Raw genomic sequence first — 13290 nt, forward strand, 5'->3', positions numbered from 1 at the left:
TTTGTAGGCAGTCTGCCATAGTAACTGGGTGGCACAAGCAGACATGCTGCAACTGTTGAACTGAATTCAAGCTCTATCCACAGCAGTTTTTCTGAGAATGTGTTGTGCAGATGTTGTTTTGCCCCCCTTGAGCAGGAGGCACCTTTTAGAACTCTTGCCCTAAAACCACAATTTCTAATTTTATTTTAGTTTTACTTCTAATTTGTCAAAGTTCTTAGTATTAATTTAATAGGGGGAAGATGACAGACTAATAAGCAGCTACAGTAATGTAATCATGCTTCATACTCTAACCTTGTTCTGAACAATTCGGGACTAAGATGCTGGGTCATTTGGTCAAATGGCTAACTGATGTACCCATTTTCAGGGAATTCTGGGGTAAAATGTCCCTTTCAGTTTAGTTATTCATTAATCCTCTACAAAGTGCTATGCGAAAGGGTACTTTTTAGATATGTATTTTATTGGCACCTGGTTCAAAGATTATCTGCAGAGGACTTAAGAGCTTTCCAAAACTGCTTATATAAAAACAAAGGAAAAGGATAGCTTTACAAAAATTTATTTTGTAATGCATTCTATCAGAACTGTTCATTTTTTCCAGTTTTGTAGAGAAATAGATGTTCCAGCCACCTTTTACTGCACTGGTCTTTAAGACCAATCAGTGTGTTCCCCTGGAAAAGATGAATACATCTTATGACCAATCCATTTTTTAGATTCTTTAAAGAAATAACCATTTTTCCTCCTGAAGCACAGCATTTCGACAGCAGCAGCCAAAATGAGGTTACAGCAGCTTAACTTGACCCCTCTATAATAAAGCTTTGTTTAAACCAGTGATTTTACTACAAAAACACTGTCCTTGAAGGAAAGGAGTGGCAGTCAGACATCAATGCAGAACATGGAATGATTAGGTCAAACATATGGCACTTACAAAAGGGTAAGTTATTTGAAGGCACCACCACTGAAATGTGGTTACTTGTTCTGTTCTACTATATGCCCAGAGAAAGAAATTTCCTTCCTGAATATAAATTTACAAAACTATTTCAGAATGATTTGTACCCAAAACAAGTGCTTTTAAAAAAATATGAACTGTGCTAAGCAACTCTTACAATTTAGATAAAGAATATATTTTTTCCCTTTAAACATCTAAGGCTGCAAGAGTTGGTTCCTGTACTCAGTAGCTCTCTAGTTTAAGACGACCGCCATCTCCTTCACTTACAAAGCGCTTCCTTCCCCTGTAAGGAAAAACAAAATACAAGATTATAATTTTACATTGTCAATAGTCCTTCTTTATTTACCATAGTTTAGAGTGATCCCTGCACCACTTCACAGGTCCTGGGAGTAACATGGAGGTGGCTGGTGATCAGCAATATTACCTGTCAAATTCTTGCTAATCTGAATATTCTACACAGAACACCATTTGTGTATTTATACTAGGCTTTTCAAAACTTGACACTCAAGTTTCTTAGCAGGCAGGAATTCTCCCTTTCTTAGAATTCTATGTAGTGTTAGAACCTGAGAAAGGTGCTAGTTTGACAGCCAAGATACTGCACCTCTATTTAGCCAAAGAGCAGGAGAAGTACAAAGTCATGCAAAGCATCCTTCCCTATGCTGCCCTGTCATTGGGCCTCAAACCCAAGTGGGAGGAATAATCTCTAGGACAGAAAGTTATATTCCTTTGCACATTTTATAGGACCTTCCAATTACAAAGCTCAAAGTGTTTTGCAAACATTAAATCGGGGGAGGAGAGAGGTTTAATTAAAGGTTACAAAAAGTTATTTTGATAGTGCTTCTACATATAGTCACTAGAACTGAAGTATAATGGAGCTTTAATTTTAAATGATGATTTAAAAAAACTATACCAGGGAATATGTCAGTATAAAACCTAATGGATTTAACTCCTCAAAGAACAGAACAAGGGACAATTTTTAAGTCCCTCGTTTATGTTGGCTCTCTCTGGGATGAGAATAAACTCATTACAATTTTACAAGCTCACTTTGCCAGCAGGAAGATAATTTCTGTATAAGAAACCTAATTTTTTGCAGATCAAATAAAAAAGGACCTTTAAAAATATAGTATATAACTTAACCCACAGTAACAATGACTTGTGAATAGGTAGCAATTTGCAAAACTCACTTTTAAAAAAGTGAAAAATGAGTACAGTGTTAAGAGCTCAATGCCCCAGAGTGCAGGAAATAAGACATGGGGCCACCTACTGAACAATGAGCATAAAACAAAATATTGAATAGTTGCTCATTACATGAGCATTATCTATCTTGTGCACTAACTGAGGCAGGGGTCCTGTGGAAAAAATAGTAAACAAGACCATGTAATAAAGACTGCATCATAATGCATATGTTCAAGGGGCCAAATTAAGGTTGCACATTTCCTGGCATTTCTTAACTTTTGTGTGCTTGACTTCACATCCTTAATAATGTTCTTTTAATGTAGTTGTGTGTAAATTCCTAGGTTTTAAAAAAGAACACTTAAACAAATTCCATCATGTGGCATCATAACACCTTTATGGTTAATCAGCAGGGTGAAACCTTTAGATGCACCACAGAGCTTGGCCCCTTGAGGTAACAGAGTAACTGATAGCACTAGTAGATTGTTATCTGCATAACAAAGCTATTGGACACTTTGTCACTGGGTTTCACGAATACTTTCTGACAGCACAGAAAGGGCGAGACTCAGGAATTCTCAGTTTCCATTCCAGTTTCTGGAAGGGAGTCTGATCAAGTGGGCAGAGGCTCTTCTACCTCTGTTTCCCACTCCCTTCCCCCACCTCCCATGTTTGACCCTTCTATCCATCTCCTCCAACCTCTCCCTATCCCAGTCCTGTCTCTTCCCCACAGCTTCACAACCCAGTCCTCTTGCCCAGCAGGTCCTACACTTACCCCTCCGGACTCCCAGTCTTAATCTCCTTGCCCAGCCAGTTCCAGTTCCTCCAACTCCCAGCTTCTCATCCAATCTGTCTCTCCCTGTAACCCTGGCCTCCAGTTGCTGCCCCTCCCCCATATTACTCATCCCTAACCTCCCTCCCCAATTCATCACCCAATCTCAGTGTCATCATTCCCCACCCCCAATTCCTTGTCCAAATCTCTTCACACAGCTATTTCCAGTTCTCCTTCTAACGCTGCTGTCCCATCTGCATTCAAATCAGGCAACTTCATGCTACCAAAAAGGGGGTCTCCTTGAGAACACAGATGAGACTGTCTCCCTGCTCTCAGTTCAGGCATGGCCAGCAGCAGGCTGGAACTGCAATTACAGGGAAAGTCCTGGAGCGGCATATGCCAAGTGCAGATGGAATCTTTGGGGAATGTAGCGGTTAAAAACTAAGACGTATAAGAGCATGTGTTAACTGAGTTTTCAAAGGCTTATAAATTGACCAAATTTGGGCAAATTTTCATAGGGATGGCAAAAGACACATCCCTGACAACGGCCACCTCCTGCCAAATTTCAAATTCCTGGTCCAAAGCATGGGAGCTCTAGAGCTTTCCAAAGAAAAAGGTGGCACGATTTTTTAAACAGTGACCAAACAATGTATTATTTCCTAGGTTCATTCTCAGCAACTGCTCTACCCTTTTGGCCAATATTTTCCAAAAGAAGTCAGCCTCAGGCAGGTACCGAGCATGGAAAGTTTCAGTCTAAATGCTTAAAGTTTGGCAAAGTTCTAAGCAACTGAAGACAGGATCTTAGAATGGGAAAATGTCAAGCAAACTTAATATAACAGCTCTGTTTATAATTAAATGAAAAAGTACCTTGAAGGACAGAGGTCTCTCAGTGGTTTGGAAATGATTCCAGCCTGAAAGCATTCCTCTACAAACCGCTCAAGCATAGAGTATGAATGTGGCACATCCAGGTTAATATCTGGGATTTCACGGTAAACTCGTTCATAACCCTGCAATATCGGACTTAGTGTAATGAAGTCACATTTTGCTACAAGAAAGATTACCCCTTTTATACTCTGAAGGGATAATAATCCAAGTAATTTATTTATCTTTAAAAAGTATTAAAAATAATTTCAAGGAATCTATACCATCTCAGGTGCAAGTTAACACCACACTATAGAATACAGTATTACCTAGATGTATCTACTTACCTAGGTAGATGAACTGAATTTTAAGAGTCCCAAAAATCAGAGGACCTGACTGTCACCAGCCTAACTTGCCTGTATATTACAGTCACATGGGTAGTGACATCAGAGAGGGAGCAGTTTCTGGAGTTTTTACTATTCCTCTGATCATTAAGCAAAGAATGGGCCATCTCCCTAACACACCAGCTCGGACAGCTGAAAAATCCATGCCTGACACAAATCACTTCCCCCAGAGCAAGGGAAGCGGCGCAGACGGTATGGCGGAGATGGAAACTAAATTGTGAATAGAAAAGGAGTACTTGTGGCACCTTAGAGACTAACCAATTTATTTGAGCATGAGCTTTCGTGAGCTACAGCTCACTTCATCAGATGTTCATCACAAATTGTGAATGTGTCACAGAGTGGTTTCCAGTGTATGGGACAACACAGCTATATGCTGTCACTTGTTCAGGACTTATGGCAGAACCACAATTTAATTCAGATATAGCTAAATGATTTTGTTTTTATACTCTAAGTAATTTTTTTTAAAAAATCAAGTAAATCCAAATAAGGTACTTCAGTAAGTATGGCTGGTCAAACTCCATAAAAACATCCCTATTTTATATTGCAACATTATGAAAGATTTAAATTTTTAGTAATTAAAGCACATAATTCAGTAAGACACCTCAAAGTTTCCTTGTTATTAGAACATATTTTAAATTATTCTCAACTCTGAAGCGCCACAAGACAACACTGTTAAAATGCATTTTTACCGCCTTGATTCCAAAATAAACCAATAAATGTGTAACATCCGCTAAAGCCTATTTGTACAAGTCACCGGAGGGCAAACAGAACCATAGCAGTACCATTGATAACAATGGATCACCATCTACAGTTTAAGGAAAGGTGTAAAACAGGAATGACATTTGAAAACACACAATTTTTTGTGTACTATTCCAATTCTATTTTGGAAAAATACACTTACTCTTTTCATTTGGTCCAGAGTAATGACAGTAGACGTCCAGAGGGATTTCAACAAATCAAGCATCATTTTAAAGGTTGTTTCTCCAGTTGATTCTAAAACCATCACAATTGCCTAAAATAAAGCAAGACGAAGTGTTTAACTAAAAAACCGTGCAAAAGTACATCTTACAAGAAATGAAAAGTGAATGCTGCAAACAGAGTTGTAAAATTTCCACATGGAGAAATGTATATTTATCACGTGCATACAATGCTAGTATACTACAATATAACAAAAAAGTATGTGGTGGAAAAATTATTTGAGTAAGGATAGGAAGCATAAAAACAAGGAAGATGTTACCATAGGAATACAAACCACCAGTGAAGAGGAGAGAAAAAACAAAAGCTTTCTGGACTATTTCTAGAGGTACTCTAAATCACATGACCCTATACTCAGGCATCAGTTAGCAGCAGTGTGGATGGCTCTACTTTCTGATTTCATGTGTTTGCATCAAACAGACACCACAACGGAGAATTAAAATTTACACACATTTGAAGGGTGTAAACACCACGACAGAAAGAGCTTCTTGAGAACAAAGAAGCAAATTTATAAAAAAGGAAAAATTTAGGTTCAGTATCAGCAAAAATGTACTGACAGAAGGCAGTATTAGACGGTGGAATAGTCTCTCCTCCCTCTCTTCAGGGCATTTAAAATAGATTAGACAGTATACCACAGGGAGCAATCCTCCACTGGTGAAGGATTGACTGTATAACTTAACAGAAGTGGTAAAAGACCTATTAAAAAGAGCAATCCATCTGCTTGAAACCTGCTGTAATAAATAGCTCACAGCACTACCAACAAGATGATCTCGGTTTAACAAAACTACAAAACAAGCATGGGTTTTTTCTCGCCATTATTCCACAGCAGACAACTGTGAAATGGCTCTTTTAGTACAACATATCCAGTAACTGTCCTGTTCATGTAATAAATACAGTTTAATTTTACACCTTCCTGAAGGCACCAACAGTTTACCCAAGCACAAGTAGCATGCACTATACTTAGAGAATTTAGATATATCTGATATCGTTAATAGTTGGGAGCTGAACTTCAGATTCCACTAACATTACTTGCACATCCACCCTGAAATTAAACCTAGAGTCTGCTCATTTATCCACAATTTAAAAAAAGTTATAAAAAGGAGTCCGATTTCTGTCTTACTTCATATACAAGTTCATGGTGAAAATGAGGCACTTCTAGTTCCTGAAGGCAACGCTCAGCTTCTGATACATCTCCAGAAAGTAGGTACTCCTTCAGCAACATATCAATCTATTTGGTTTGTTAAAAAACCAACAAAAAAACACACTAGGTATAATTTACAATCTGACAATTAATCTGATAAATCCACTGCTCAGCTGAGCAACAAGCTAGTGACATGCATTTTAAAAAAAACTTGTATCCCAAACCGCAACTAGTGTTTTAATAAACACACATCTTAAATTGAGAAGTTATGTCTAACTATACAGATAGTATGAAGCTGAACACTTATCTAGACACCATTTCAAAAGATGCAGCGTCTGCATACACATGTTTAACATGCAGCCCATAATTAGAAATAATGCTTGATAAAATGCACATGGGACAATCAAGCTTAATATGGCTAAGATCAAACTCATTCTCTTTTCTCCAAATCTTCTCCCATTTTTTGTTACTTATGGTGGCATGATCATTCTCCAACTAAGCCAGATTTGCAACCTCAAAGTCACAGACTCCTTCCTTTAAATTTTCTACTAGTATCTGGAATGTATCCCAAGCTTGCTGCTGCTTCTTCCCTATCCTAATTGGAGTCTCTGAAAAAGCTACCTTTCAGCCATGAGGCCAAAAGGGAGACTAATTAAATACAATCATCCCCACCTCTGGATTTCTCAGGCTTCTTATCTTTTTTAAGATCATAAACTCTTAATTGCAGGTATTATCTTTAGGGTGTTCATTGTACAAAACGAAGTACTACACAAGCCTACAGAGGACAAACATCCTTTTCAGTCAATGTAACGGTCAACATCTTTAATTCATGATAAATACACATTTCAGAACAGCAGAATACAATTTAGGTGCAGGGGTAATGCATCTCTTTCCTCCCTCCTAGTCAATCTGCATGAGCGTTGATACACACACCCACCCACCCCCACAAGACAGGTATTGTAAAAATTAGCTACCTCTTTAACAAGATGTTTTACAGATTGCTGTCCACCGCCAGATCCCCATACACTGTCTATACGCTTTCCACCTTTTTTCATACTCAACAGCACAGTAGCTCGGTCCAATGCAGCTCTATAAAGCAAAGGTTGTATTACAAAATTATTTACATAAATTCACTACAGAGGAGGGAAGAAAGAAAACAAGGAGTTTCCCTTATGTCAAGACTTGGTTCTGTGAGACAGGATATGTTCCAAATTTCATCATCATCATCAACTATCCTTCCCTCACTTGACACAAGATGACAGAACACCTACTTGCTTCTACTCAACTAGTAATAACTTCCCACAATAAGAGACTAGGGAGATCCAACTCCAAGAAAGTTTACCCCTTATTTCAAGGCAACCCAACAAATATACATCACAAATGCCATCCTCTTCAGATGATGTGCTCACACTTCATCACAGATAGTTCAGAAGACACGGTCTGTTCAGCAATGCAAGGTCCACACTGACAACCTGGAACTGACAGCCATCAGGTGAGCTTCCTGAAGATCTCTTCCCCACCAACTTTTCCCTTCAGCTACATTTTGACAGGGACATAGTAGTAGCAGCCTACCTGAACTGTCAAGGCAGGACCTCAGACATTCCTCTACCCAGTGGAAAAGCGTATTGGATTCCCTCTAGAGTAAAATCTGGGGTCTCTCAAGGCCCTGCATTTGCTTAGTAATCTAAGTCTCCAAACACGTGGCTAAACCTGAAGTGCCTTTACCTTGGAGAATGGTTAGTCCCTTTGGGTTCAAAGAGTTCTGGGACGCCCGAGGTCTGGAGACAAAATGGTGCTTCAGCAGAGGAACACCATACACAGAGTTTCCAAAGAGACAGGGGAACTAGGGAAGCTTGCCACCTCACTGGGAAGAGGAACTGGGTGTGAAAAATCTTAGATCCAGATTGTCTACCATATACCTGAACAGGGAGGAATACTCAGCCATTTATTCAGGCTGATCGTAGCCATATTATGGAGAACTGTACTCACTATTTGGGAGTGGCTAGGTGAGGTGAGAAGTAACTGTCTCAAAAGTGGAGGTGGCCATGCTAAATGTATGAATATACTTAATTACTGGGACCAAAAATCCTTCAACCACAGTAAAATGATTTTCATAATTGAATGACAAAGTTTTCACACTTGGGTGCCCAAAGATAGGTAACCTAAACAGTAGCCTAGTTTTCAGAGGTACGAAGTACCAACAGCACTAACTTATGTCAATGGAAGTTATGAGTGCTCAACACCTCCAAAAACCAAGCCTGAAAAGTCAATACTACACACAAAAACTGATGTTTCCAAAATCTGAAGGTATTTTTCAAAAGTCTCTTTTCCTCCCCACCCCTTGCACATAGGCTGCTCCTTCAAACAGTTTTGACTCTGAAACTGAGTCCTCATATACATATAGGACAACAGAAAGTTTGAGAAAGTGCTGCACAGAATGTCAAACCTTCCCAAGACAAGAAGCAAAAAGGGTTTAATTGTTTATTTCACAAAATCCTTATGTTGCTTCTCCTGACGCTGTATTTACCTACTGGTCATATGAAGTCTTTTTCTAAAGCAAAACGCTCCCTAATAGTTTCTGATTTGATCAGAATTTTTCTTAAATATAAGTTAGTAAACTCTTTTTAAGTGGCTGAGGAAAGGTTAAACTGTAAGAATTCAGTTTGCAAAAATGCTAGTCAAATTTAGTTTACTGCCGAGTTAAATAGATTCAACTAGATATTAAGATCGAGTTTGCCAGAAATGTTTAGTATCTCTTGGTTTAAAAGTCTGGGGCGGTTTTGTGTGTGACAGGCTTCCTTTGAGGGTTTTTGTTGTTGTTCTTGACTTGTTTTTATAATAGAAGCGAGTGGCCACACCTACTTTATTTTAAAATACCAAATTACTGGTTTGCTTGCTCAGAATTTAAAAAAAAAAAAAAAAAAAAAAAAACTGAACTATAAACGCTAACTACAAAGAGCAATCACTTACCGAGCCTGGACACAATCCACGGTGCCTTTGTAGCTGTCTATGTAAGTACTACATAAAATCCCATCTCCAACTGCTCTAGCAATAAATTGGCCCACTAACTGCAACAGAAGAGAAATATTTTTGAGACACTGAATTCCACAGGATTTCCGAACAGACATTTTAAACTTGCATAGTTATTTAGGTTTTGTTTTTAAAATGTGGAGGTTATTCACCTTGAGTAGTAGCTGGAATTATTCAAGACGTATGTCCCTATGGGTGCTCCACTTTGGGTGCACACAGACCCCATGCATCTTTGATTGGAGATTTTCAATAGCAGTGCCCATTTGATCTAGTCATGAGCTTGTCATCCTCATGCCCCATACCAAGGATATACACAGATGTACAGGCATGCCACCCTCAGCTCATTCTCTACCATGAAGTCACGCAAGATAAAACTTTGAAGCACAGGGGAAGGAAGGCAGGTAGTGGAGTACCCATAGGGGCACACATCTAGAAGAACTCCAGTGACTGCACAAGATGGGTAACTTCTCTTTCTTTTAATATTAGCCTGTGGGGGCTTCACTTCAGGTGACTCCTGAGTGGTATCCCTTGAAGAAAGACAAATCTTTGGAGCTGAATCCAATACTGAAGAAAGGACTGCCGTGACAACCACCAACAATCTAGAAGCATGTATCAACGTGTACTGCACGGAGAAAGTGTGCACTGATGCCCAGGTTGCTGCTTAGCAAATTGAACCATTGGTACATTTAACAGTGCCAGAGTTAGAGGATGGACAGACAGACCACAGTATCCTGAGACAGCAGACAGGAAATGGTCAGAAGCTGAAAAGATGGAAAAGAAGCAAGGCACATCAGGTAAGCGTACCAAACCAGCCTCAGTCAAGTTGGTGCAACTAGAGTAACTCTGGCTTTGCCTTGATTGATCTTGTGCAATACTTTCGGAATCAATGGTGTTGGAGGATATGCAGAGAAGGCCCCTCATTTCAACAAATGAGAGAGACATCTCCCAAAGACTGATGACCCAGACTTTCTCGCACTTCGTTGGCGGCAGCTGCAAAGATGTCCACTTGCAGAAACCTCCAGGTCAGAAAAATCTGAGGGTTCAAGGGTCCAGCTCCCACTCATAATCCTGGGAGAATTCAGAGCATCAGTCATGGTGTGCTGAGAGAATGTGATTGGCTATACACCAATTCCATAGCTTTATTGCTTCAGCACAAAAAAGGGGATCTCATCCCTTTCTGATGATTTAGGTAGAATGTTCAGGCTACATTGTCTCATGACTGACAGACTGGCTTCTGATTAAGGAAGGAAAGTGGATACAGGCATTTCTGATTGCCCATAATTCTAGGAGGTTGATGTGTAGGAGAGACTCGAGACAACCATTTGTTCTGGATAGTGTGTTCCCCCACCAAAGCAGAGCTCCCCATCCCACAACTGGTGCAACCAAAATTATGGTAGATGATAGGCAGAGGGTGGGTAAAGGAACTCCTGCACAGCCTTTGGATAGGTCGTTCTACCAAGTGAATCTAGCACCCAACCAGGGATAGACACCAACTTGCCTAGACCATGTTTGTTGGGGATATAAACAATTCTGGAGCAACCTGGACACAACAAAGATGTAGCTAGCATGTTGTGTGACAAAAGTATAACCTGCCAAACGACTCAGCAGTTGGAGGCAATTTGTTGCCATTGGTATGGGGGTTTATTTTGAATTTTGGCAGTAAGTCTGGTCAGTGTCCTAAGTCTGTCCATAAGGAGGCACACTCTGAATGTTACAGCATCCAAAGAAGCTTCTATGAAATCTGTTGAAGTATAGTTAGAATGGATTTTTCTGTATCATTTTGAGGTTCTAGGTTGCAGAATAGGATCATGGCTGTCTGTATTGCAGAGAGAACTTCAAGTTCTGGTCATGCATCATACAGCCAATCGTCAAGGTAGGGGAAGAGTCTTCTTCTTCACTGATAAAGGTGAAGAGCTATTACTGTTAGGACTTTGGAAATACCCTGGCAGGCAGATGAAAGGCTGAAGCGGAACACTCTATACTAGATACTTTTCACATTGCCATTCACTCCTCTTACAAAAGGTATGTGCCCTGGAGGTCGAGGCTGCAAAACAATCTCCGGAATTAATGACAGAAGTATATTTGCAAGAGTTACCATTCTGAATTTCTGTAATTTCATGAAGGTTCTGGAAGTCAAGATCTAATATTGATCTCCATCCCCCCTTCTTTTTTGGGGACCAGAAATTACTTGGAGTAAAACCTCTTCCTTCTGTGGCAGACTAGAACAAGTTCCATGGCTCCTATGCATAGAAGGGAGGTGGTCTCCTATCTCAGCAAATGTTCGTGAAAAAGAGAGTCCCTAAGGAGGGACAGGGAAATGGATTGAGTAACTTGAGGTTATAACCTCCAAAACCCATTTGTCAGATGTAATTTGCTCCCATACAGGTTGAAAACTGGAGAAACTATCTCCAAAGGAAGGGAAACAGGTAGTATGTTGTAACTGAAGAATCCCAAGATAGAGTTGTTCTGAACCCTCAACTACACCACCAAATTTGAGGTTTAAATGACGACACAAGGCTGGCTGATATTAGTGGTCATAGTGGGAGGCCTCTTCTTTTGATATCTTGGTCTCTAAGGCAGTTTGGCTGGTCTATGAAAGCTGAAGAATTGGACCAGATGGGATTTCTCTGTCGTTTGGGCTCTGCTAAATTTTCTTTTATCTGCAGTTGCATATAAACACCGAAACCTGTGTGTGGCCCTTGAATCCAGTAAAGGTGTGCAAGGATTAGTTGGTGGACTCACTCAAGCATCAGTCCACCAAAGGGAAGGTCTTCTTCAGTAATCTGAACCTCCTTAGGCAATCCGACAGCTGCAGCCAAAATGCTTGACATGACAATAGCAGTTGAGATGGAACAAGCTGCAGTGTCAACTGCATGTAGGGAAGCTTGCAAGATGGTCCATGCTGACAGATGACCCTTAGTTATGGTAGCCTAGAACTGTTCCCAGTGTTCTGAAGGAAAGATGATCATTTAAAAAAAGTGTTGAGTTTGCCATATTTGGTGTGATCATAGTTTGCCATCAAAGTCTGATAATTCTCTTTTCTAAACTGGAGTGTTGCACAGGAGAAGTTTTTACACCCAAAGAGGTTGAGGTGCTTTTGGTCTTTACTGACCCAGTGTAGACTTAGTAGGATGTTGTCTACCATGCTCCATAACAACCCTCACAACTCTTTTAGTTGTGAGGAAGGTACGAGAATAAAAAAGTCCCAAATGGTCCATCTTGATGGTGACTGAAGCTCTTTTGACGTAGGCTCTATCTTAGGAGATCCAGAATGCTTGTTCTTGGAAGATCTAAGATTATGAAGACCTAGGTGGGGGTTGGGGAGTCAACACATCACCCTGATCACTCGGAGGCGGATGTCCAGGGCAGTGGGGGTGGTATCTAGGCCTGGATTCAAGGCTGGTCAGAGGCAGTATTCCATCACGAGGAGCCAAAGTTTAATCTATTTTTTTCCTAGATCTACTTTTAGAAACTGAGGTCTTGCACTTGGCTGAGATGTGGGTATCTCCCACACACCAGATATGGGATACACTTGAAACCCAGGGATACTGGAATACCTGGTCGACAATAACCCCTCAGGCAAACCCCTCAGAATTTGGGGGGCAGGGTATTAAATACAAACCCTCCAAATAAACTTAAAAGGTATTTGTGATGGTTCTCTGGGTACCCAGGATTGAGAGTCACCTTGTTACCCACCTGCCTGCAACACAATGAAGTCTTGCTTGTGGTAACTGGGTGTTTGCTTGAATGGCTAACAGGCTGGTGGTGTTAGGGAGCTCTCTCCTCTGGGCTGTTCAAGCCCTGTTTTTCCCTTGCAGATGAACAGGTGTACCCCAGCCCCAGAGTCCCTTTGAATCATTCCCTTGTGATATCCAGCCCATCTCTGGCTAATCAAAGAAATCCCAGATCCTCTGCCCCCAAAGGAGCAGTGTACCCCAGTTCACTAGTTTTACCTTAAACTACTGTTCCTGTAAAAAAATAAATAAATAAATAA

The 13290-nt window shown here is 40.3% G+C and overlaps 1 protein-coding gene across 4 annotated transcripts in view; it reads right to left on the reverse strand.

Moving 5' to 3' along the window:
• Positions 1–537: 537 nt before the first annotated feature.
• The window catches only part of PDCD4 (programmed cell death 4), a 32778-nt gene continuing 20025 nt past the window's right edge, over positions 538–13290 (reverse strand). For 3 of the 4 annotated variants that reach the window (XM_073354393.1, XM_073354392.1, XM_073354394.2), the window contains 6 exons: positions 9237–9334; positions 7241–7355; positions 6246–6353; positions 5052–5162; positions 3753–3892; positions 538–1226 (listed from right to left, as the gene is read on the reverse strand). In XM_073354393.1, the coding sequence (XP_073210494.1) occupies positions 1166–1226; positions 3753–3892; positions 5052–5162; positions 6246–6353; positions 7241–7355; positions 9237–9334 (633 nt within the window). In that variant the 3' untranslated portion in view covers positions 538–1165. The remainder of the gene's footprint in view (positions 1227–3752; positions 3893–5051; positions 5163–6245; positions 6354–7240; positions 7356–9236; positions 9335–13290) is intronic. The other variant, XM_073354395.2, reaches the window with a different exon arrangement.

Source organism: Lepidochelys kempii, chromosome 7 (assembly GCF_965140285.1).
Source record: "Lepidochelys kempii isolate rLepKem1 chromosome 7, rLepKem1.hap1, whole genome shotgun sequence".
In the NCBI taxonomy this organism is placed as follows: Eukaryota; Metazoa; Chordata; order Testudines; family Cheloniidae; genus Lepidochelys; species Lepidochelys kempii.